Raw genomic sequence first — 25,030 nt, forward strand, 5'->3', positions numbered from 1 at the left:
CCTGGCTGTCCTGGAACTCACTCTGTAGACCAGACTGGTCTCGAACTCAGAAATCCGCCTGCCTCTGCCTCCCCAGTGCTGGGATCAAAGCTCCCAAGTGCTGGAATTAAAGCCGTGTGCCACCACTGCCTGGCTACCTTTTTCTTTTAATGTTAATTTTTCTGACTTGGTGACAGGGAATCTCAGAGCAGTTTTGATTTGAATTTTCTAATGGCTAAGGATGTTATAAACTTTGAAACAACATCCACAAGCAGGGCGGTGGTGGCACACGGCTTTAATCCCAGCACTTGGGAGGCAGAGGCAGGCGGATTTCTGAGTTCGAGACTAGCCTGGTCTACAGAGTGAGTTCCAGGACAGCCAGGGCTACACAGAGAAACCCTGTCTCAAAAGGAAAGAAAGGAAGGAAGGAAGAAAGGAAGGAAGGAGAGAAAGAAAAAGAAACAACATCCACCACTAACTGTATATAAAGTGTTCTCCTTGCATGTATGATCTCATTATAGATGGTATGTGCCTTCATGTGGCTGCTGGGAATTGAACTTGGGACCTCTGGAAAAGCAGCCAGTACTTTTTTTTTTTTTTTTTTTTTTTTTTTTTTTTTTTTGAGACAGGGTTTCTCTGTATAGCCCTGGATGTCCTGGATCTCAACTTTGTAGACCAGGCTGGCCTCAAACTCAGAAATCTGCCTGCCTCTGCCTCCCAAGTGCTGGGACTTAAGGTGTGAGCCACCACTCCCCAGCTTGAGGTTTTTTCCTTTTAAAAATTTATTTATTATATGTAAGTACACTGTAGCTGACTTCAGACACATCAGAAGAGTGCATCAGATCTCATTAAAGATGGTTGTGAGCCATGACAAGGTTGCTGGGATTTGAACTCAGGACCTTTGGAAGAGCAGTCAGTGCTCTTACCTGCTGAGCCATCTCTCCAGCCCTCTAACTTGACTTCATGATACTATTGGAGTCACTATACCAAAAAAGGAACTGAGTTAGGCAGGGGCATAATCCTATATTACACTTGCTTCCAGCTTCACACAAGTGCATCACTGTTTTATTTTATTTTCCCCAAGACAAAAATCAATACTCTCATGCAGTATCTGTAAGCTTCAGGTGTTTCCTATTCCTGGCATTTCTGGAGTAAATTCTGACTGTTAGCAGCTTGAAACATGGATAGTAAATACTTGGCTGTGCAGAAACAGTTCCTTCTCTTCCTCTGGGATGACGATGCTCTCCCTGAGAGATGAATGCCAGTGTACCCCTCAGCCAGCTGAAAGCTACCCTGCCTTAGACAACTACTGAGATTCCTTGCAGATGAGGACACCACCACAGTTTACTGTAAATATTTAATTTGGTTCCATCAACTCTTCCAGTACATCCTCCTGGTATGGTAGCAGAACCATGCTGAGCAGGGGTTCATGAGGTATGGGGGTCATTGAAGAGACCCCAGAATCACTGAACCCACTCTAAGAGCTAGTGGTTCTGCAAAATGAGGGTTTGGCTGACAATGTCAAGTTGGGAAAGAAAGAATTCAATGGAACTATAGGTCTCAGCCTGTATTTTTATCTGTAGGAAGGAAGAAGTGCAGAAGAGCTGGAGCGCGAATTCAAGTTTTAACCACATTGTATAGGAAAACATGGATAAGCCACTCCATGTGTCTAGGAACAGGGCCCTCCCTTAAGGTCCTCTGTCATCTCTGTTCTATCTTCCTAATTCTTCTGTATTTCAATTTCTGAATCCTATGTGCCCACTTCTGAAGGGTTCCTGCTTCAAGCCTGTCTCATGTACCCAAATCCTTCCCACTTCCATCTTTTTCCCAGCCCTTTAAGGAGAATTCTGGATCTCCTCCTGACTTTGATGACTTCAGAGTTTATGGCAGTTCCAGACTTTTTTAAAAAAAAAAAAAAAAAAAAAGGCTCAGGCTTGCTTTTTTAACAAGTAGACACCAGAGAGTTCCTGGGCCATACAAGGGCTGACATCCTTTCACACTGTACCTCCTAACATCCAGTCATGCCAGCTTTTACACAATTAAGCCATGGCCACAGAGTTAGCTGGGGACTTATGTCCTGAAGATGACGAATCTTAAGAGGAAAATGTGTGAATGCTTAAAAGGTTGCTATTCTGCATGTAGGCAAATTAAAAAGTTCATCCAGCATGGGAGAGAGGCTGCCTGGGCATAGACAGACTAAGTTCTCAGAAAATGTCCACCACCCATCAGAAGTCTTCCAGAGTTGAGAGGAAACTGTGCCAACCGGCCTGGAAGCTGCTCTGCTCCAGGCTAGTCCACAGGAAAGGGAGGGAGGTGGAGACACTGCCGGCCTCACTGGAGCGGAGAAATCTTCAGAGGGATCATGATTCGTGACTCCATGTGTCGAACCAGGGGGACTATAGAGAGAAAAGCAGAAGTTACAGGGTGTCTGAGGCAAGGGAGGTACCCTTGGTCGCCACCCAAAAACTCACAAAAACTTGTGACAGGAAAGGGTCCCTACTGTCAGCTGAGAGAGGCCCATGGTTCCCAAGTTATGAGACAGGATATTTTGAAAATGTTTATTTACCTTCTATGTATGTAAAAGTGAGGTAGCTCAGTGGTAGTACACTTCCCTAGCATATATGAACCCTCGGATTCCATCGTCAATGCTTCCAAAACAAGCAAGACACACAAAGTCTAATGCTATGAAAACGAGGACACAGAGGTCGGCTGAAGAAGAATGATTGATAAGGCCAAGGCTGCAGTTCTGTGATGAGGTTGTATGCTGATTACCATGAGTGAGGTCTTGGATTCGATTCCCAACCCCAAAACAACAAGCAAGAGAGAACTGCAGCAGTATACACTGGCAAGGAAGGAGTTGTAAGGCCTGAGGTTTGATTTGGTGCAACTGCCCCTGGTATAGCTCGGGAGGCCATGCCAGTGGGGGGAGGGGTGTCAGCAGAGAGTCCCCTGGAGGATAGATTTTTTTAAAGGACTTTGTCTATTTTTCATGTGTATATATGTACATGTAGGTATATGTACACATGAGTATAGTGCCCATGGAGATCAGGAAAAAAATGTCAGATCCACCAGAGCTGAATTTATAGGCAACGGTGAGCCTTCCAAGGTGAGTATGGGCAACTGAACTTGGGTCCTCTCTAAGAACAGTATTATGCTTAACCACTGAGCCATCTATCCAGCCCAGAGTTTAGATTCTTGCTTCCTGTGCTTAATTTCTCAGACTCTGATATGTATACAAATCCCTACAAGTCTAGTTCATAGAAGGTTAGGAGATGCTAAGTAGGCATTTTTCTGAAGTAACTAGTGGATGCCAGTGCTGTCCGCTAGGATCACACATGGAATAGCAAGGCTTATGCCACCTCCTTCAGTAGGCATGCTCTTGCCCACCCAGTAGACATGGGGAAGATTAAAGGCATCAAGGGTGGGACAGACTCACGTTTCTCTCTCTCTCTCTCTCTCTCTTTTTTTTTTTTGTTTTGTTTTTTAGACTGGATTTCTCTGTGTAGCCCTGGCTGTCCTGGAACTCACTCTATAGACCAGGCTGGCCTCAAACTCAGAAATCCGCCTGCCTCTGCTTCCCAAGTGCTGGGATTAAAGGCGTGTGCCACCACCACCCAGCCAGACTTTCACTTCTCATATGCCCCTACTGACCCGCCTGTCCAGCACATAGTGAAGGCTCAGTCAGTATCTACTGACCCTGCGTGCATCTTTGGGCTTCTAACAGTGGCAACAGTTTCAGGAAAAATTCACTCAAAAAATCTGTTTTGATGTTATCAGGGCATAGCACTTTCCACAAACTAACAACTCCCAGTCCTCTGAGAGGTACAGAACTGACCCAGGCTCACATGTCAAAGAGATCACCTCTGTATTAGAGTCCTAAAGTTTCGTGTGGAACATCAAACTCATGTCAAAGTTAGTTCCCACCTGTACCAGTGGCACAAGCCTGTAACCCAGCAACTTCAAAGACTAAGGGAAAATGTTCACTCAGAATGAACCTGGGCAACACAGCAAGGCACTGGTTCAAAGGATGAGGGGATGGGGCATGGGGAGCATGACATTAGACAAATAAAACAGTGAGTTGCTACACTGGAGGTGATCTAGTGATGCTAGCTGCTCTTGCAGAGAAACCTGCAGAGCCCTGCATCCCCAGGTCTCCCAGCAGACTGCTGGCAAAGATGCCACTGACCCTGAGAGGTAACACCCACCTGTATAGTAGACATTTTCATCCCAGCCCCTCTTTCTCCAGGCTGCATTTCGAGTCTCCTCCCGAGACTGCAGATCTTTGTAGGCTGTGAGAAAGGCACAGGCTCATTCCTCAGAGAATCTGATCCCTTCCTCAGCACAAGAACCCTCCCATTGTCCCAAGTCCCTACTATTCTTTCCTCCCCAGATCTCTCTTCCTTAGCCTGTCAACAAGCACTCCTGTGTCAATATCATCCAGTCACACATATTAAAAAGATTAATTTCAGGTGATTACAAATAATATTTATAAGAAGGGGGTGGGGAAGAGATAACAAAAGATCTTAGGTAACAAGAAGACAATGACTCTAAAGAATTCGAACCTAAGTTCCAGAGCTAGCAGATAAAAACAAGCCAAGTATAGACTGTTGGAGAAAAGCATTGGGTGGGGAGAGGATTGGCATGTACAAAGGCCCTGTGGTAGGGCTTAAGGGTTTGGAAGCATATACATATGTTGGCAACTCCCTTCCAGTCTCAAATTCTCCCATGGACTCCTATATTCAGTGCCCATGTGATATTTCTAGTTGGATGCATTTGTATCTTATAATTACTTTACTGCATTTACATATTCATTGATGGTGAGGGGTGAGTGTGTGGAGGTTGGAAGATAAGTGGCATGAGACAGATTAATCTGCCTTGTGGATCCTGGAAATCAAACTCAGGTTGTCAGGCTTGGTGGCAAGTGCCTTCACCTACCGAGCCATCTATCTGGCTAGCCCAGCATCGGCATCCTAAATATATAATACTCCCAGAATTACACTCTAACCCCATGACCTCGCTCCTCTCCTAGACCTCCATGCCTTAGACAAGGGCACACAGGTGCTTAGGGATAAGTCTCGATGCTCCCTTATCCTCTATTTCCTCCTCCGGCAATCTGTTCTCATGTCCTACTGATCATAGAGCAATGAATCTGTCTGAGCATGCTGGCACCACTACCGGAAGTCAGCCCATGTCGCCTGCCCTGTTTCCTACCTTGATCCCCACCAGACACTCTTGGCAAAGCACATGGCAGCTACAGAACTCATATGGGGCTGCTGCCTCCTCCCACCACAGCCTCATCTGTAGCTGTCCTCCTCCAGCCCATCTTCACTCTTCCCAGTTGCTCCCCTGACCCTCTCCTCCTGTCCACTCTTTGACGGCCTCCCCACCCCACATGCTGTTCCTTCTGCTGGAAACCTCACCACAGCCCCCTGCCTCCCACAGTTCCTAGCTGGCTTTCTCACCCTTCAGCTCAGGATTTGTATTTCACCCTTCAGAACCTCTTGTCTACTCAAGCCAAAAAAGTCCTTGTCTTTCCCTGCCTAGCCTCCCCCAGCATGTCTCACTGTGAAATGAGTCCTTTTTTCTAGTTTATGTCCAAGGGTGCACTCTCCCTCTGCTAGGATGTGAGATCTATAGGAATACAAATGCATCCACATGTTTTATGAAGTGACAGACAGAGGCTCAAGTATCTCCAACCTACCCCATAAGTGATGTACCACGTAGAGCTCTCCTATTTGTGAAAAGAAGCCCCCCACCGCCTCCTGGTTCTCCTGACGGTACTTGATGGCCCGAGCCCTGGAGACGGCAGAGAACATGGGATGGAAGCTCAGCCAATGGTCCCCCAAGGTGGCCCAGGTAATTCCTTGGCCACATTTTTTGGAAGGTGTCTGGGAGTGCAGCTGCCGGCTGGTTGGCAGCACTCTCCTCTAGAGAACCTGCACTGCTCAGGTGTATCCTTCTCTTGAGAGCTTCAAGGACCAGAGCATGCTGGGATCCTGGGTCACAGGCCAGAACAAGCCCACTAGGAATCTAATGGGCTCCCTAATGTCCCAGGACAGGGGGGACTGCCACATTCCCAATCCCAGTGCCAACTCACCAGTTGTTTCCCCATTCAATCATGGTTCCTGGCTGAAAGAGACCCAGAGAGAGGAGCAAGTGAGCCCCACCTGAACTCCCAACATCATGGGGGCAGGGATGGGAAACTAGCCTTTCCCAGACCCAGAAGGCCCCGTTCCTGGGCCTTGACTCATATCTGATGTGAAGCTGTGCACACCAATGCACATGCCCCTCAGCTCTGAGCCCATAAAGCTAGAGAAGCATCAGTCCACCCTACCCTGAGCTCTTACAAAGCAAGCAATACAACAGCAGAGAAGGTAGAGGGCAAGGGAGGCTTTGCTAGAAGTGAGATACCTTGAGCTTGTATGTCCTCAGCTCATAAATGTTGGGGCCAGCTCGGGGCTGTGGTTCGTTCCAGAAGCTGAACTCCAGAAGCAACTGATTTCTCCTGGACAGTAGCATCTTGCTCCGCTCCTTCCGGAACTCCAGGTACTCCTGGAGGAAGAGCATTGTAGGCACCGTAGCCAGGAGAACATGCTTCCCTGGCAGTGTGCCCTGTGGGTGGCAGAGGAATTTGTCCCACACTCCCCTCCACACAGGGCTGGGCTGGAAGCAACATGCACACAGGATGCTGGGATACCTTGTTGGTTTTTAGCTTGTTCATGCAGTCCATGAGGGCCGGATAGCCACCTGAGAACCGCCATAGGTGTACTGTTGGGGATAGGAATACAGGTCAAGGAGCTACGGGGATCCCACCTGCCTGACACCAGGGCTGGACTGTACGTGGCAACAGAGTGGAGGTCTAGTTCCATTTGTCTTGGTGAGGCATAGCACTGGGTGGGGGTGACCTCAGTGGCAAGCCCAGGAGACTACTATCTCTGCTCAGCTTGATGGCCTTTGACCCCTTCTAGGTCTCGATGTCCTCGTCCATAAAATCCCACTAATATTCCTTAAATAGCAGCAACAAGAGGATCAGCTGAGGCTGTGGGGTCACTACTGACAAAACACATGCTTAGCATACAGAAGGACCTGGCTGTCATCTACAGCATCACAAACAAAGTCAAGCAAACGATGATCTGAGTGTCTTCCATCCTAGGAACAGCAGCGCACACACAGATGGACAGCAGACTGTGAGGGGCCGGACAGACAGGAGGAGTAAGTCTGATGGACAGACACAGGACACTCTAAGAGAGCTGGTGCTGTAGCACAGGCTAAACCACTCGCTTAACAGCAGGAGACCCCAATATCCATGTCTAGCACTGCAAAGACAACCAAAACAACCAAATAACAATAACAAAACAGGAACCTTCCAAGGCAATGAACTTAAGAAAAATAGATAAATAAATAAATAAATAAAAACAGCTGTAGCTACATATGGAGATAGAGGTTTATGATCCCAATCACTTAGGAAGCTGATGCAGGATGATGTCTTGAGCCAATGTCTGGGTAACAGAGGGAAACCCCACAGTAAAAAGAAAGGAAGCTGGGGGCTGGAGAGATGACTCAGTGGTTAAGAGCATTGACTGCTCTTCCAGAGGTCCTAAGTTCAAATCCCAGCAACCACATAGTGGCTCACAACCACCTGTAATGGGATCTGATGTACTCTTCTTGTGTGTCTGAAGACAGCTATAATGTGTGTATGTGTATCTTAAAAAAAAATAAAAGAAGGCTGGGCGGTGGTAGTACATGCCTTTAATCCCAGCACTTGGGAGGCAGAGGCAGGCGGATTTCTGAGTTCCAGGCCAGCCTGGTCTACAGAGTGAGTTCCAGGACAGCCAGGACTATACAGAGAAATTGTGTCTCGAAAATAAATAAATAAATAAATAAATGAACAAACAAATAAAAGGAAGCAGGCTGGGGATGTACCTCAGCTGGTAGCCTGCACAAAGCCCTGGGTTCAAATCCCCAATACTGCATAAAACTGGACTGGCTGGTGACACACAGGAGACAGGAGGGTCAGAAGATTTAAGGCCAGCCCGAGCTATATAAGATTCTGTCTCAAAAAAGAAAGAAAAAAAGAAAGGAAGGAAGGAAAGAAGGAAAGAAAAGAAAAGGAAAGGAAAGGAGGGATCAAAGAGGAAGGGAGGAAGAGAGGGATTCAGGGAGGGAGGAAGGGACAGACAGAAAGATGGAAGAAAGCAGCAAGGAATGGGGAAAAAAACAAACTAAGGAATAAACTGGGATACCAGGAATGTGCCAGCATGTGGTTAGGGGTAGGAGGGTACATACAGAGATGCCAATGTACACATGACCTCCTGGTGGACACACTTAAAAGACTGACGATGTAGAGGCCCAGTAGAGGTCCAGGGAGAGGCCAGCCTCATTCTCCCTGAGAACCCTTTGTTCTACTGGATTTCTCCCAGTCATATTCTCTGCTGGCTTGAAGAGTAGCCCTCCAAAAATGTATGCCCTGCCAGAGCCTCACATGACCTGGTCTGAAAACAGGGTCTCTGTAGATAACCGAGTGAAACCTACATAACACTGGATAGAACTTCAATCCAGTATCTGGTGCTCATATTAGAAGAGAAAGATTGCCCACAAACGGGATACTATGCAAGTCAGGAAACATATGGCTCACTCAGACTGGTGTATCCACAGGCCAAAGAATACCAAGGGTTTCTAGCAACCAGAAGTTGCAAGAGGCAGGAAGGATCTTCCCTGAGGCCTGGGAAGAAGCCCAGACAGAGCCAATCTTGATTTCTGCCTTCTGGCTTCCAATGTTGAAGAATGCGCTTGTGTTCTTTGAGTCTGTGGTATTTTATTATGGCAGCCGAGGAGTTCTACTGCCAGCCAAGTGGATCAAAGATTAAAGGAAGCACAGTGCTAAACTGAAAGCAAACAGCTTGGCCTTGTTGATCGTGCTAATGCCTATGACCAAGACAGAGTAGAGGGTTACAGAGAGCAGTCCTTCTCTTTAACAGATTTCCTAGCTTTATTGTTTGAGTCAGGATCTCTTTATGAAGCCCTCACTGGCCTGAACTTGATATGAACACCAGGCTGGCCCTGAACTTCTGCCTCTACTTCCTGTACTGGCATTACAGATGTGCACCACCATGCTAGGCTCACAGATTTTTTCCCCTCTCTCTTTTTACAAACACACATCTATCAGGATTGAGACAGGTTGGCTGATGAGGTACGGAGCGCCTGTTGTTGAGAGTTTGCGAGGGAAGCTGAGAAGACTATCAGCTGTACCATCCCAAACCATACTCTACCACAATAGCAATGTTTACAGCTCTCTACCAATAGCAGCTGGGCGCCAGGCAGACCTATCAGTGGGCACTTGATGTGTGTCAAAGATGACTGAGGAATCGAAACTTCTGGTAGTTTTTTGGTTTGGTTTGATTTGTTTTTTTGTTTTTTGGGACACAACCTCATTCTACAGGGCTGGAGCTCACTCTGTAGACCAGTCTGCCCTCAAACTCACAGCAGCAGTTCATCTGCTTCAGTCTCCTGAATTCTAGGATTACAGGATGAGCTAGCATGAATTTAAAAAAAAATTTTTTCAAGTCAGGCAATGGTGGTACATGCCTTTAATTCCAGTATTCAGGAGGCAGAGGCAGGTAGATCTCAGTTCAAGGCCAGCCTGGTCTACAGAGTTCTAGGATAGACAGGACGACACAGAGAAACCTTGCCTCAATTTTTTTTTTGTTGTTTTTTGTTTTTGTTTTTTCAAGATCAAATTTATGTATATGAGTGCTTTGCCTACATACATACACACATGTAAGCACACCATATGTGTGCCTGGTGCCCATGGAGATTAGAAGAGGATGTGAATTTCTTGGAACTGGATTGTGAATGGTTGTGAGCTACCAAATGGGTGCCAGAAATTGAATTCAGGTCCTCTATAAGTGCAATATTGCTCATAACTGCTGGCCTACCTCTCCAGGTAGCATAAATGTTTTGAAAAAAATTTATTTTGAGGACTATTTACTTTTTTGTTCTATATCTAGAAGTTTTTACATGTTTCTCTGTGTACCATGTGCATGCAGTGCTGGTGGAAGCCAGCAGAGGGTGTGGGATTTCCTGAAGTTAGAGAACTTGCCAGCCACCATGTGGATACTGGGAATGGAACCTGAGACCTCTGGAAGAACAGCCAGTGTTCTTTATACCTTTACCACTGGGCCATCTCTCTAGCCCCTACACCATGAATCTTTTAAAGAGAGGAAATATTTTTATTAGGTATTCAATATTACAAAGAGATAATAGGCCCTGACCCTCAGAACTCATTACCTATACAAGAAGACAAACAAGTATATCAGCAGCTACAGGGTGCATGACCAATGAATGAAGAACCAAGTAGTAGAGGTCAGAGAGCTAGGGACAGTCCCTGACCCAGCAAAAGTGCAAAGAATCCAGTCTGTCAGAAGGATGCCATATCTACACCAAAATACAGAACAATAAGACAGGTGAGAGCTGGTAAGATGGCTTGGCAGGGACAAGCTCTTGCTATACAAGCCTGGCAAACTGAGCTTGCTCCCCGAACCCGAATGAAAAGGCCAGGTACCGAAGCACACATCTGCATCTAGACTGGAGTGTATGCTGTGCATCAGCGGAAACAAAGGAAACCCTACCTCAAAAAGGTGAAGATGAGAACCATGGTCCACTGACCTCCACAGGCATAGCAAGGCACACACACACATACACACACACACACACACACACACACACACACACACACACACACGATAGACAGATTTGAAAATAACTTTAAAAGGCAAGTGAATAAGCCAAGCATGGTCACACATGTCTAATCTACTGTCTGTCAACTTGTGGGTCACAACCTCCACAGAGGGCAGAGATCAGATATCTATATTACAATTTATAACAATATCAAAAGTACAGTTATCTAGTAGCAATGAAAATAATTTTATGTTTGGGGATCACCACAACATGAGAAACTGTACTAATGAGTTGCAGCGTTAGGAAGGTGGAACCACTGCTTTAATCCCAGCGCTCAGGAGGCACAGGCAAGCGGACCTCTGAGTTCAAAGCCAGCCTAGTCTACAGAGCGAGTTCTAGGACAGCCAGGTGACACAGAGAAATCCTGACTTGAAAACCAATCAAAATAAAACAAAACAAGCCAGGCTGTGGTGGTCCACGCCTTTAATCCCAGCACTTGGGAGGCAGAGGCAGGCGGATTTCTGAGTTCGAGGCCAGCCTGGTCTACAGAGTGAGTTCCAGGACAGCCAGGGCTGCACAGAGAAAGAAACCCTGTCTCAAAAAAACAAAACAAAAGACAACCAATTGAAGCATTTCAGCGCTCAGGAGGCTGAGGCAAGAGGAGTATCCGTTCGAGGTCAGCCTGGACTACACAATAAGACCTGTCGTCTCAAACAAAATACAAAACAGGTAAACCAAATCAAGTAAAGCAGGCAGAGAGGAAAAACCGAATGGTCCGAGGTGTAGCGGTTTTGGCTGGGGAACTGAGGAGTCATACGCAGAGCAGCACAGTGAGCGGAGGACTGGCGAAGTACGACTGTGAGCCTGGCAAGGAAGGACCCTCAGGCCTCTCTGGCCGCCTGAGAACACTGAGTAGCCAACGGGTGTTTAAGTAGGGCGATGAGGTATGAAAGAAACACAATTCCCCATACCCCCAGAGATGCTGCAGAGAGAGGAAGGCAGACAGATACAAGAGCCGTCGGAGACTGGGGCTGGGGCAGCAGTGGCACCGGAGACAAGGGAACCTCACCTGCCTGGTCCTGCTCCCCGTACCATGTGTTCCAGTTGCCCACAAGCGAGCAGGGGTAGTCCTCGTCCAAGTGCAGCTTGGGCAGCACAGCCTCCCTGTGGGAAGGGCATAAGGAGGGGCAAGGCTCACACTGGCCACCAAGGGCCCTGAGATAGAGGTTCCAACCTGGCCCCAGGGCTGAGCTAGTCTCCTCTCTAACAAGAAGAGATGGGAAGATACTCATAGGGCTTCCACCTTTAGAATCTACGACCCTTGACTGTGCCAGGAGAACAGACAGAGGATGTTCGAAGGCTGTCTTGGGAAAGAGGGCCCCTACCCTCTACATCCCAGCAACGACTGGGAACAATTCATGACACTCACGTCAGACTGTTGTAGGCATCCAGACACTCGGGCTTCACATTGTGAACTGTAACACAGGACGGGGCAGGAAGTGAGGTGCGTGCAATACTTACACATGCATGTATTTGTGTGTGGAGGAGGGGTGTCAGAGTGAGCAGGTCCCAAATAGGGCCAAGGCTCTCAGGACAGCATGGACCATCCCCATCCTCTCATCTCTTCACCCCAGCCCCACCCACCTGAGGGTGGAGCTAGCCAATTTAGCAGCTACTCACACTGGATCTTGTAGAGATTACTAGTCTCCTTCTTGGACAGCAGAGTGGAGTGCGCATCCTTCCGAGGATCCACCTTGTGAACAAAGAGGGAGCGGAACCAGCTGCCTTCACTGTCCTTGGAATAGAAGCTGCAGGACAGAGGAGTTGAGAAGGCCATGTGGAGGCCCAGGAGCCCCAATAATCCCTATGCTCCCCTAGTCTCTGACCTACATTTCTAGAAACAGGGCCATGGACTCCCATGGCAGCTACCGAGAGTGAAACAGCAATCATCTGAGCAGACACAGTGCCCTCGAGAGATCCCAGCTGCCCAGCCTGCATCTGTAACCCTTGTAGGGCCTAGGAGGCCAGGAGAGGAAGTCCTGCCTGCCACCTCTCTGGCCACACGACTGCAGTCTATTGCTAAGACAGCTAACCCCCAAACTCACCTTGCCTGACGCCTACTAGGTGGGACCCTTGGACCTCCTAAGACAGGCCATCCCTCTCCTCTCAGGAGTAGCCATGATTCTCTCTTTTGCCTTTCTGGGTTCTGTGATATGATTTTACAAGTTCCTTCTTCCCATTCCCTTGATGTGCTACAGAACTTCCGTAGCCCCAGCAGCTTCCCCTGCCTCGCCAAGCTCTTTCCTCTGCATGTACATGAAGGAAGGAAGACACAACTGAGAATTCTGAACTCAAATCCTGGGGCCCTCTGAGAGCCCAGCCATTTACCCTTCCAAGTCATTGGCCCTCATGGCATGGGACAGCTGTGGCTCTTCTGGCTAGAAAGGCCTCGAAATTAACCCTGGAATAGAGTATGACTGCTTATACGCCCATCGGGTCCTTGACACCTTCGATTCAAAAGCCTCCTACTGGATCTCAGCAGAGTCAACAAATATCAAACTTTTATACAAACTCCAGAACTTACTACAAAATGCACTGTTAGAACTCCACCTTGATCCCCTTTACAACACCGCCACCCCAGACTACCTGGCTCACAGGAACAAAAAAGGGCAAAAGTAAAAGCAAAAGCCCCCCTTTAACACCTTTGCCTGACCCATGATATCTTTTCTGTTTAGGTCTGATTTGGTTTTTCAAGACAGGGTTTCTCTGTGTAGCCCTGGTACTCACTCTGTAGACCAGGCTGGCCTCGAACTCAGAAATCCGCCTGCCTCTGCCTCCCAAGTGCTAAGACTAAAGGCGTGCGCCACCACCCGCCCAGCGATATCTTTTCTGTTTAGGTCTGATTTGGTTTTTCAAGACAGGGTTTCTCTGTGTAGCCCTGGCTGTCCTGGAACTCACTTTGTAGTATATAGTATGTAGGATGGCCTTGAGCTCAGAGATTTACCTGCCTCTGCCTCTCCACTGCCCCACTGGGATTAAAGGCGTGCACCACCACTGCCCAGCAAGCTATTATTTCTTAAGTGTGTCTGAGTATCTTGCCAGCACCACATGCATGTTGTACCCATGGAGGCCAGAGGAGAAGCAGCTGAGCTCTTGTAACTGGAGATAAAGATGGCTGTGAGCCAAAGTGGACACTAGGAACTGATCCTGGGCTCTCTGGAAGAGCAGGGAGTGTGCTTAACCACCGAGCCACCTCTCCAGCCCAAGTCCTCATCCTACACAGACATCTGGAAGTAACCCCTAACCACTCTAACTGGCCATCAACAGCCAGTTCATAAGATTGACTTAAACAAGACAATGGGGAAGGCTATGTATTCCCTCAGATGTGACCCTGAGAATCTCACAAGGGTAAAACCAAGTAATAGCCCCTTTACTACTTTAAAGAAGGGTTTCCATTCGTTTTCAGGGATGTGACTTCCCTCTCAGAGAACTCAGGCTTTCCTGCAGTGTTTTTTAGTAAACTCTCTGTTCATGCCTTGGTGATTTTTTTATGGCTGAGTCATCATTTTCCCCAAGTGTTTCATACAGCATATTATATTTGTATATGCACATATTTATAAAAAATTTAATCTATAAGTAATATATTTTCATATTATATATTTATAATTATAATAAAATTTATTTTTTTTATATTAAAGGCAGGTTTATTGGGAAGCTGCTCTCTGGTCAGGTGAGTTCACTGGCCCCAAGGAAGGAGGCCAGGGAAGCTGTCATGGGAAGGGACGAAGAGGAGAGGGGGAAGAGAGAAAAAGAAACAATACACACAAAGAGAGGATAGAAGAGAGAATGAGAAAGAGAGAGGGGAAGCAAAATTTAATTTATAAGCTAAGCATAGGGAGAAATTAGCAATAACAAACTAAAACAATTATTCCATCATGACGTGTTTGTGAATGTGGTCTAGTGCTAGAATTTTCCATTTCATATTTTCTGGCAAGAGTTGCTAGCAGATAACTAAAAGTACAGAAAGTGAAACCGGAAATAAAGGCTATAATATCTACTCTGCACTGTCCACTTGACTGGGTTTGGGATAACCTAGGAGATGCACCTCTGAGCATTTCTGTGAGAGCGTTTCCAGATAGGTTTAACTGAGAAAACTCAACTCACCCCACGCAGTGGCTGACGAGTGTTTCCTGACTGCACACAATACGACCACCTACATCAGGCTCTGGCTGGCATGACACACTGCACAGTCAGAGTAGGCCCTTTCTCCCTTAAACTGCTTCTTGTTGGGCATCTAGCGGCAACAAAAACAGTAACCAGCTGAAAAGTGGTGGTGCGCACCTTTAATCCTAGCACTTGGGAGGCAGAGGCAGGTGGAATTCTGAGTTGGAGGCCATGGAACTCTAGAACAGCCAGGGCTACACAGAGAAACCCTGTCTCAAACAAAACCAAACCAAACTATTTGATTGATGCAGTCAAAAGTGCCACAGTAGAGAGAGAGAGAGAAGCTCACCAAGATGCTAAGCCTTAGGGCTGTCGAGATGGCTCAGCGGGTAAGAGCACTGACTGCTCTTCTGAAGGTCCCAGCAACCACATAGTGGCTCACAATCGCCCGTAATGAGATCTGACGCCCTCTTATGGTGTGTCTGAAGACAGCAACAGTATACTTTCCTATAATAATAAATAAATCTTTGGGCTGGAGCGAGCAGGGACTGAGTGAGTGGGGCCGACCTGAGAGAACAGGGTGACCAGAGCGAGAGGGGTTGACCTGAGCAAGCAGAGGTCCAAAATTCAATTCCCAGCAACCACACGAAGGCTCACAACCATCTGTACAGCTACAGTATACTCATATACATAAAATAAATAAATAACAATCTCTTAAAAAATGCTAAGCCTTCATTTTCTGAAAGAGAAGAGGGGGTTCAGCCTTCTTGGAAAAGACTGACACCCAGCTAGCTCACTCCGGTTACTTAATTCATTCAAATTCCATAAGAGGTTAATTGAGGCTGGGAAAGCTCCCAGCCACCAGTTATCTTACCCTTTGCTGCTCATGAGAGCAGAGAGCCCACACAGATCTCAGTCTCTTTTGACCATGATTTAGCTATAATCAAATGTCAGAACTCCAGGGACCAAGATGAGTGCAGCTGAAGCTCTCATGTAGCACCAAGTACAGACCTTCCAGAGAAACAACATTTCTTAAGGTTCAAACTGACTCATAACAATTTCTCAGCCTCTACTGATTGACCCAAACTTAGCAAAGGCTTTACTATCCGTATCACTGCACAGAACAAAGCCAAAGGGCGGGGGAGTAACCAATTGCAAATGAGGAGTCTGCGCTGCTTACCTGAGAGAGGAAAGACTGTTAGATTTAAACTCTTTAAAGCCTAAAAGACTACTGGTGTAGCCACTTCTAAACTCATGGGCTCCTTCAGCTATTATGCATGCATCTGTTCAATTAGCAAGCCGCAAAAGGACAGTGTCCTTGGATGGGAGGTGTGGTGAGGCACTTAGGGCGCCTCTGGGAAGTCACCGCGGGAGCTTCCTTAGCAACACACCGTTCGTTTGTATGGGCGCCATTACCGCCCCCTTCAGGATCAAGCAGAAGCTCACGGTCCAAGGGTCATAAGGACAAATCCGAGAACAGCCCATGAAAACCAACCCCTCAAGTGGGGCACTGAAGGGTGTGGCCTGTGCTCTGAATGGACATGGGCTGCTGCTCCAGGAGGCAGGTAGTGACAGGCAGAAAAGTGGCTCCATTTGCCCACCCAGACCTTTGCTCCAGAGCTAGGCTCTCAGTAACTCATTAACATCAGTAGTGGCCAAGATAAATATCCAGTGGTTGGTCCTGAGGAGGGAGCCAGGGGCTTCAGCGCTGGGGATGGGAGGGGAGGTTCCTGGAGCTTTAATACCTTCTGTCTCTTCCTACCATTCAAATCCTGCCTGCATGTCTATTTCCTACGTGTTCAGGAAGCAAGACACAGCAGCCCACCCAGCTAGGTCTTTCCTTTTTTTTATTAATTCTTTTTTTTTTTTTTTTTTTTTTTTTTTTTTTTTTTTTTTTTTTTTTTTGGTTTTTTGAGACAGGGTTTCTCTCTGTAGCCCCGGCTGTCCCGGTACTCACTCTGTAGACCAGGCTGGCCTCGAACTCGGAAATCCGCCTGCCTCTGCCTCCCAAGTGCTAGGATTAAAGGCGTGCGCCACCACCGCCCGGCTAGTTCTTATTTTGCTTTATGTATATGGAAATTTTACCTGCATATATGTCTGTGTACCACTTCCAGGCCTGGCTCCCAGGAGGCCAGAAGATGGTATCAGATCCCCTGGAACTATTGTTACAGACAGTTGTGAGCTATCATGTGGGTGCCAGGAATTAAACCCTGGTTCTCTAGAAGAGTAGCCAGTGCTCTTCGCTGCTAAGCCAGTTAAGAGCACTACTCCAAGATGATCTATTATATAGGTAAAAATTTAATAGAAACTTGTTCAGACCCAAGGGAAGTCTCAATTTCACGTCCACACCGTTAAGTACATTTTCAAAAAAAGATGTATTTACTTACTGTGAGTATTTACCTGAAAATATATACGTACACCACAAGGGTGCTAGAAGAGAACATTGGACCCCTAGAAACTGGAGTTATAAATGGCTGGGAGCCACCATGTGGATGCTGGGAACTGAACCCAGGTCCTCTGCAAAAGCAGCAAGTATCTTTAACCACTGAGCCATCTCTCCAGTCCTCTCCAGTGCACATTTTTAAGAGTTCAAATTTCACTTTTCCAGTGAATTCCTGATATTCTCCTACCCTTGTTCTCCCAAGCTTCTCACTCTGCTCCCTTGTCTCATTCCACGGGAACATGCAAAGCTCTAGGCCTAAGCTAGAGATATAGTTCCATGGGAGAATGTTTGCCTACCCAGCATGCATGACATGCTGGGTTCCATCTCCAGCACTGGGGGAAAAAATTAAACATACCAAAATCCAAAAGACTTCTTCTTGTTCAGTTATTACACTTTATTGTTTGCCCCCACCCGTGATGCTTCACTAGGATGGTATGGTGGTTTGAATAGGAATAGACAGCACAGGCTCATGTGCTTGAATGTCTGACCCATAGGGAGTATTACTATTAGGTGTGACCTTATTGGAGTAAGTGTGACCCTGTTAGAGGAAGTGTGGCACCCAGTCTCCTTCTGCTGCCTACGGGTCAAGACAGAGAGTTATCAGCTCTTTCTCCAGCACCACGTCTACACAGACACTGCCCTGATGCACCATGATGAAAATTGACTAAACCTGAACTGTAAGCCAGTCCCAGTGAAATGTTTGCCTTTATAAGAGTTGCCACAAGCAGGGCATGGTGACACACACCTTTAATCCCAGCACTTGGGAGGCAGAGACAGGTGGATCTCTGTGAGTTCAAGACCAACCTGGTCTACAAAGCAAGTTCCAGGATAGCCAAGGCTACACACAGAGAAACCCTGTCTCAAAAAACAAAAAACCAAAACCAAACAAAAAGGGGGAAACAAATAAATGAACGGGGAAGAGGCACAGATGTAAAATAGATAGATGGATGAATGGATGGATAGATGGACAGATACTAATGCCTGAGAGTTAAAGAAAAGGGAGACCTTGACCCAGAATGTGAACTCAGACTCCGGGGTGGGGTGGGGAAGCCTTTCCACTCCAGCCACCACAGCAGAAGAACAAAAGAACTTGTCAGTTTCTCAGGGACAAACCCAGCTAATGCTTCACCTTCCACTCATCTGTAAAATAGGGGGTAGAAGATAGGACTATCAGAGGAAAGGCCTAGCATGGTAGGCAGCAGCTAACATCGCTACTTCTAACTTCCTAATGGCTCTCCTCCTCCCCCACTTCCTCTTTTCCTTAATCTGCCCCTTAATTTTTGTAAAGTATTTTTGTTTCCAAGAGTGCTGGAACAGAAGAGAGGGCCTGGCATGTGCCAGACGGGCACTCTCCCTCTGACCTACACTCTGTTCTTTAAAGCATTGTCTGTGTAGAGGGTGTGTGTGTGTGTGTGTGTTTGTGTGTATGTTTGTGTGTATATGCACGTCTGTGTGTCAGTGTTGTGTGCATGCATTCATGAATGTATACATGTACATGTGTATATGAGCGTGCATTGTGTGTGTGTGTGTGTGTGTGTGTGTGTGAGTGTGTATGTGTGTGCGCTAGAAATTAGCTATCTACTGTTCTCCTCAAGTTTCTGCAACATCGGGCTGGAGAGATGGCTCAGTGTTTAAGAGCACTGACTGCTCTTCCAGTGGTCCTGAGTTCAAATCCCAGCAACCACATGGTGGCTCACAACCATCTGTAATGAGATCTGATGCCCTTTTCTGGTGTGCCTGAAGACAGCTACAGTGTACTTACATATAATAAATAAAAGAACCTTTAAAAAAGAAAAGAAAAGGGCTGGCGAGATGGCTCAGCGGGTAAGAGCACTGACTGCTCTTCCGAAGGTCCTGAGTTCGGATCCCAGCAACCACATGGTGGCTCACAACCACCCACAATGAGATTGGATGTCCTCTTCTGGTACATCTGACGACAGCTGCAGAAAGAAAAAAGAAAGAGCCACCACCGCCCAGCCCCCAATCAGAGTTTTTAAAGCCTACACAGGCCAGGTTTGGTGAAGCACGCCTACAATAGTTCAGGGTCATCCTCAGGTACATACTGAGTTTGGACTATATGAAACCTTGTCTCGCCAGGCAGTGGTGGTGCATGCCTTTAATCCCAGCACTTGGGAGGCAGAGGCAGGCGGATTTCTGAGTTCAAGGCCAGCCTGGTCTACAAAGTGAGTTCCAGGACAGCCAGGGCTACACAGAGAAACCCTGTCTTGAAAAACCAAAAGAAAAAAGAAAAAAAAAAAGAAACCTTGTCTGAAAAAAACAAACAAACAAACCAACCATTAAAGATGCAGGCATACATATTTAATCCCAACCTTTGTGAGTTTGAGGTTAGCCTGGTCTACATAATGAGTTTCAGGACAGTGGGGCTACATAGAGGAAACCCTGTCCTCAAAACAAAACAGACACACACTAATGGGGCTAGAGAGATGGCTCAGTTAAGATGGGACTTCCTGCTCTTGTGGAGGACTTAAGTTCTGCCCCAGCACCCATGTCTGGTGGCTCACAAGCAGCTCCAGCTCCAGGGGCTCTCATTCGCCCCTCTAGCCTACCTCGTCTACACACACATGCACAAATCCACACTCAGATACACACATACACACATAAAGATGAAAACAGGCTGGGCTTGGTGACACACACCTTTAATCCCAAGATTCAGGAAGCAGAGGCTGGTAGAACTCTGTGAGAGAGTTCCAGGCTAGCTAGAGTTAGACCCTGTGTCAAAAACACAAACCAAGGACTGGAGATGGCTCAGTGGTTAATAGCAATTACTGCTATTGCAGCAGACCTGAGTTTGGTTCCCAGTCATCTTACTTCTTACTTCTACAATTCCAGTTTCAAGAGATCTGGCCTTTGCAGGCTCCTGCATAAACATGGTTCACATAAACTCAGGCAAACCAATACATTTAAAAAAAAAAAAGCAAGTTTTTTTTTAATCTAAAAAAAAAAAATCCCTAACCAAATAAGTTGTACAGGCTAAGAAGGGTAGCAGGGATGAAGAGGGCTGGGAAAACATTTCTACCTCAACTTTCATTTATTTTAAACAGCTCTGTCTTTTTCCACAGCTATAGAGCAAGCCACAGACTATCTGAGCCGATCACCCTCCCATCCCCCCTCCTCGTGGGGACGAGACCTAAGACAATGAATGCCTCTGACACAACAGCTCAATAATTATTTGACCTAGACTGGAGCATTTCCATCTCCTTAGGCAGTTACTACAGATGTCACACTCCTACTAACATTGGCACTCAACTGTCTGATGCCTCTCCAAGTGTGATGGCTCGAGAACCCCAGAACTTTCTAGATTGGGAAGCTCAGCTCTCTGTAGGTTGCAAACCTTGAGCTGGCTGACTTTAGAAAGGGGCCACATTTCTGCTTGTCATGAGAGAGGTGTTTTTAGCTGTAAGAACTAATGTTTGGGCTGTAGACATAGCTCAGTGGTAAAATACTTGCCTGGCATGCACGAGATCCTATGTTTGATCGCATAAGAGGAAACATATAAACATACAGACAAGCAAAACCAGCAAGACTCACTAAGGTTTTGTTAACAAGATTAGTGTAGGAGCAACAAGAATTTCTTTTTGTTTCTTTCAAAAGAGTCTTGCTACATATCCCAGGCTAGTGTCTAACTCATAATTCCCCAGCCTCAGTCTACCAGTGATAGGAACACAAGCATATAGCATTAAGCTTGGCTAATAGCATTGTTTAATGAGCAGCTACTATGTACTAAAAGCTAATCCTCATAGTATATTTTAAAAATGTATTGCTGGGCGATGGTGGTGCACGCCTTTAATCCCAGCACTTGGGAGGCAGAGGCAGGTGGATTTCTGAGTTCAAGGCCAGCCTGGTCTACAGAGTGAGTTCCAGGACAGCCAGGGCTACACAGAGAAACCTTGTCTCGAAAAACCAAAATAAATAAATAAATAAATAAAATAAAAATGTATTAATCCTTTGAGGATTTTGTACAATGTGTTTTAATCGTATTCACCTCTCCTGTCAGCTAGATGGCTCATCATGTAAAGGGCTTACCATGCAGTCTCTTTACCCCAAATCTCTGAGGCTGAAAGTATTACTGCTGGCCCCAGAAGTGACTCCAACAAGACAGAGAGCAGGCTGAAGGTCAGAAAGGAGGGGTGGTCTCAGGTCTCAATATAGGACCAGAGCATAAGACCTCACAAGTCACTATTGGGCTTGGTCAGTGCTCAGTGTCATCATGGCAGTTCATGCATAGCAGGGATCACCAGGCCCATTTTACACAGAAGGAAACTGAGGCTCACCATCAACTATCCAGGATTGCCAAATCAGAAGCAGCAGGCTGCCTCTAGCCCCTCCTCGATCCTCGTGGCCTCTGGGTGCCTGCCACATAAAAGAGCCACCACTAAGTGTCCATTCCTTTCTCTGTCTCAGTATCCTTCATGTGGGAAACACAGTCTCCAAGAAGATATTGTGGGTTGGACACCTTGCTCAGTGGTTAAGAGGAGGACCTGAGTTTGGTTCCCAGGACCTATGTCGGTAGGGCAGCTCCTAACTGCCTGGAGCTCCACTTCCAGGGGATTCCACTCCATCTTCTAGCCTGAGTGGGCACCTGCATTCCTGTGCAGATTCTCACTCTCTCTCCTCTACACACACATAAATATAAGTAAAATTCTTTAAAGAAGAAACAGATGATCTTGGGCCAGTGTAAAGGCACTGGCTGCCAAACCTGACAACCTGAGTTAGATGCCTGGGAGCCACAAGGTGACCTCCACACATGTGCCATAGTATAGACATGTACATACATACATACATACATACATACATACATACACACACACTCTCTCTCTCTCACACACACTCACACATACATGAATACAAGTGTTCATTTGCATATGTACACAAAATAGTTTTTGTTTTTTGTTTGTTTGTTTGTTTTGTTTTGTTTTGTTTTTCGAAACAGGGTTTCTCTGTGTAGCCCTGGCTGTCCTGGAACTCACTCTTAAGACCAGGCTGGCCTCGAACTCAGAAATCCACCTGCCTCTGCCTCCCAAGTGCTGGGATTAAAGGCTTGTGCCACCACTGCCCGGCCACAAAATAGTTTTTAAATTATGTTATATGTGTTTTGCCTGCATGCGCACCACTTGCACACCTGGACCAGGCTGGAAGTAGGCGTCAGATCCCTTGGAAGTAGAGTAACAGACAGCTATGAGCCAGCATGTATGTGAGCTGGGAATCAACCCCTGTACTTTTTTTTTTAATTTATTTATTTGATTTATATGAGTACACCGTCACTGTCTTCAGACACCAGAAGAGGGATCAGATCCCATTACAGATGGTTGTGAGCCACTATGTGGTTGCTGGGATTTAAACTCAGGATCTCTGGAAGAGCAGCCAGTGCTCTTAACTGCAGAGCCATCTCTCCAGCCCCAATCCCTGTACTCTTAAAGAATCAGTGCTCAGAAGTGTGGAGCCATCTCTCTAGTACCCAGAGTAACTTTGTTTGTCTTTCTATGTAGACCTAACTGTCCTGGAGCTAGATATGTAGAACTATGAGGGCTTCCAACTCAGAGATCCTCCTGCCTCTGCCTCTTAAGTACTGGAATTAAAGGTGTATGCTGCAACACCTGGCCCAAAATAATTTTTTTTCTTTTGTTTTTTGAGGCAGGGTCTCTCTATGTAGCCCTGGCTGTCCTGGAACTCACTTTGTAGACCAGATTGGCCTTGAATTCAGAGATCTGACTGTCTCTACCTCCTGAGCGCTTGAATTAAAGGCATGCATCACTACCAGGCTTAAAATATTTTTTAATGTTATAAAAGATTATTTTCCTTGATGTCCTTTCAATTCTCACAATGACAGAAATTGCTTGAGGCATAAGCTTGGGCAGTGGGTAACCCAAGCATGGTCTCTTTAAGCCTCAACAATCCAATGAGGGCTGGAGATACTACGGTTTACTTGGTAGGGAGAGCAGTAGCCTAGCATACCTTAACTCCTGAGTTCTTTTCCTAGCAATAGAAAACAATCCTGTCAGACACATCCTGTTTTCTCCTCCTACCCAAGATCATCTCTCCAGAAAAGACAGAGTTTACAAGGTACATACACTTCAGGCTCATTTCCCAATGTCGGCTTCTCCCTCATTACCCAGCATGGAGGTGAAGGACACATGTCCCAACTCCTCTATCTGAGCTTTCCTAACGTCCTCGCGCACAAAGATCTAATGGAACGCCATGGTTACACTCTTGGGCTGGGGCAAGAGTAACGCAGATCCCTTTCCACAGGTGTGAGGGCAGGTGTTCTCACTCCAGTTAGCTAAAGCTCTTTGCACATACGCTGTCTTAAAACCTGTGAAGGGGTGGGGGTGGGGAAGCAGAAAACTATTAGGGAAAAGCACAGAGTCAGTCAGAATGCTCCCGATGATACAGTGCAGAGATGGGGGTAGCAACGGGAGTGGCTTCGAGTAGGGAGGAGCAGCCCAGAGCCAGTCAGAGGAAGCCAAGCCCTCCTAAGGCAGAGTTGAGCCTCTCTCCTAGGAGGCCACCAACGGTGGTACAAAGTGCAGAGTGCATCATGAGACCTGGGTTCTACATCCAGAGCTGCCTCCGCATGGCACGGACACTGACCTTGAACAGCTCCCACCCCCTTCTGTTGACCCACCTGTACAAAGCAGGGTGCAGAATCACTTTGGGAATTCCCACCGGTACCCCAGTCCTCTCCTTCCTTCTAAAACTTCCTGAGGGTGGAGCTGCCTGGCTCAGAAGACCTCGGCACATGCTAAGCCACAAAGGCCAGGCAAAAGGCTGCCGATATCCTCTGCCTTCGCCCCGGCTCCAGGGCTCAAGACCTGTCCATCCCACTCACCTCATTTTTTATTCAGCCCGGATCCCAAACAAGACAAAGAACCTGCCCAGCTAGGCATGGCAGTGCACACCAGCACTGTCTAGGAGGCAGAGGGAAGAGGATCCCGAGGTCGAATCACATGTAGTATGAACCTGTTTATAAAAACAAAGCCCTCCCCATACCTTTTCACCTTCCCTATTCTTTCTCAGCCTCCCCTCAGGCCTACATCCTGGCAGCTCTGCCTCTAACCCCTCAGTTCCAAACCTGAGAGTCTCTGCTTTTCATTCCAGCCCCCTCCCTTGCCCCTGTTCTGGGCACGCGGTCAGCCCCGTCGGCCTCTCACCGCACAGCAGCCGCAGCCGCGAGGTCCCCAGCACGGGGTCCCGGCTTCGTGAGCAGCCGCCGTGCCGCTGCAGAGATGATGCACAACCGCGGAGCCATGTTGGACCGGAGCAGATTGGAGGAAGGCCACGCCCCAACCCAGTGGCAGAGGCAGGACTAGAGAAAACCACGCCCTCCCCTCGCCAGCCTCTCTTTCAAACACAACCAGGTGGGAGTCCCCCATATCTACAGATGCACAGTCCATTCCCACACCCCCTAGCTCTTGAAACTCTGCAGCTAACTGGCTCTGTTCTCTTCAACGACCTTCCCCCTCTGTACCTGGGAATTCATTTTTTTTTGGTTTTTCGAGACAGGGTTTCTCTGTGTAGCTCTAGCTGTCCTGGAACTCACTCTGTAGACCAGGATGGCTTCGAACTCAGAAATCCACCTGCCTCTGCCTCCCAAGTGCTAGGATTAAAGGCATACGCCACCACCCTGGTTAAAGACAGTCTTTATATCTCTGAAACTGCTCACAAACTATGTGTGCCTGTGAGTTCCCTTCCTCCTTGGGCGCTGGAGGTGGAACCCAGGACCTCACACATGGCTAGGCAATTGTTCTG

General features: G+C 47.1%; 1 protein-coding gene across 1 annotated transcript; it reads right to left on the bottom strand.

Annotated features, from left to right (window-relative positions):
- Window positions 1-1,034: 1,034 nt before the first annotated feature.
- Window positions 1,035-24,559, bottom strand: Nipsnap1 (nipsnap homolog 1). Its single transcript, XM_031339930.1, has 10 exons — window positions 24,433-24,559; window positions 12,337-12,464; window positions 12,086-12,131; window positions 11,726-11,820; window positions 6,677-6,747; window positions 6,391-6,531; window positions 6,077-6,108; window positions 5,681-5,775; window positions 4,185-4,268; window positions 1,035-2,375 (listed from the first exon to the last, which is right to left on the bottom strand). Exons 1-10 carry the CDS (start codon window positions 24,528-24,530, stop codon window positions 2,311-2,313), a joined length of 855 nt encoding a protein of 284 aa, XP_031195790.1. The 5' UTR covers window positions 24,531-24,559; the 3' UTR covers window positions 1,035-2,310.
- Between the last annotated feature and the right edge of the window lie 471 nt (window positions 24,560-25,030).

The sequence above is a fragment of the Mastomys coucha genome, unplaced genomic scaffold (genome assembly GCF_008632895.1).
Source record: "Mastomys coucha isolate ucsf_1 unplaced genomic scaffold, UCSF_Mcou_1 pScaffold22, whole genome shotgun sequence".
In the NCBI taxonomy this organism is placed as follows: domain Eukaryota; kingdom Metazoa; phylum Chordata; class Mammalia; order Rodentia; family Muridae; genus Mastomys; species Mastomys coucha.

Coding starts and splice junctions, on each gene's coding strand:
- Nipsnap1 (XM_031339930.1), bottom strand. CDS start 24,530: ATGGCTCCGCGGTTGTGCATCATCTCTGCAGCGGCACGGCGGCTGCTC. Junction 12,465..24,432: donor GCGGCTGCGGCTGCTGTGCG/GTGAGAGGCCGA, acceptor TCTGTCCTGCAG/CTTCTATTCCAAGGACAGTG. Junction 12,132..12,336: donor TAATCTCTACAAGATCCAGT/GTGAGTAGCTGC, acceptor CCTGTGTTACAG/TTCACAATGTGAAGCCCGAG.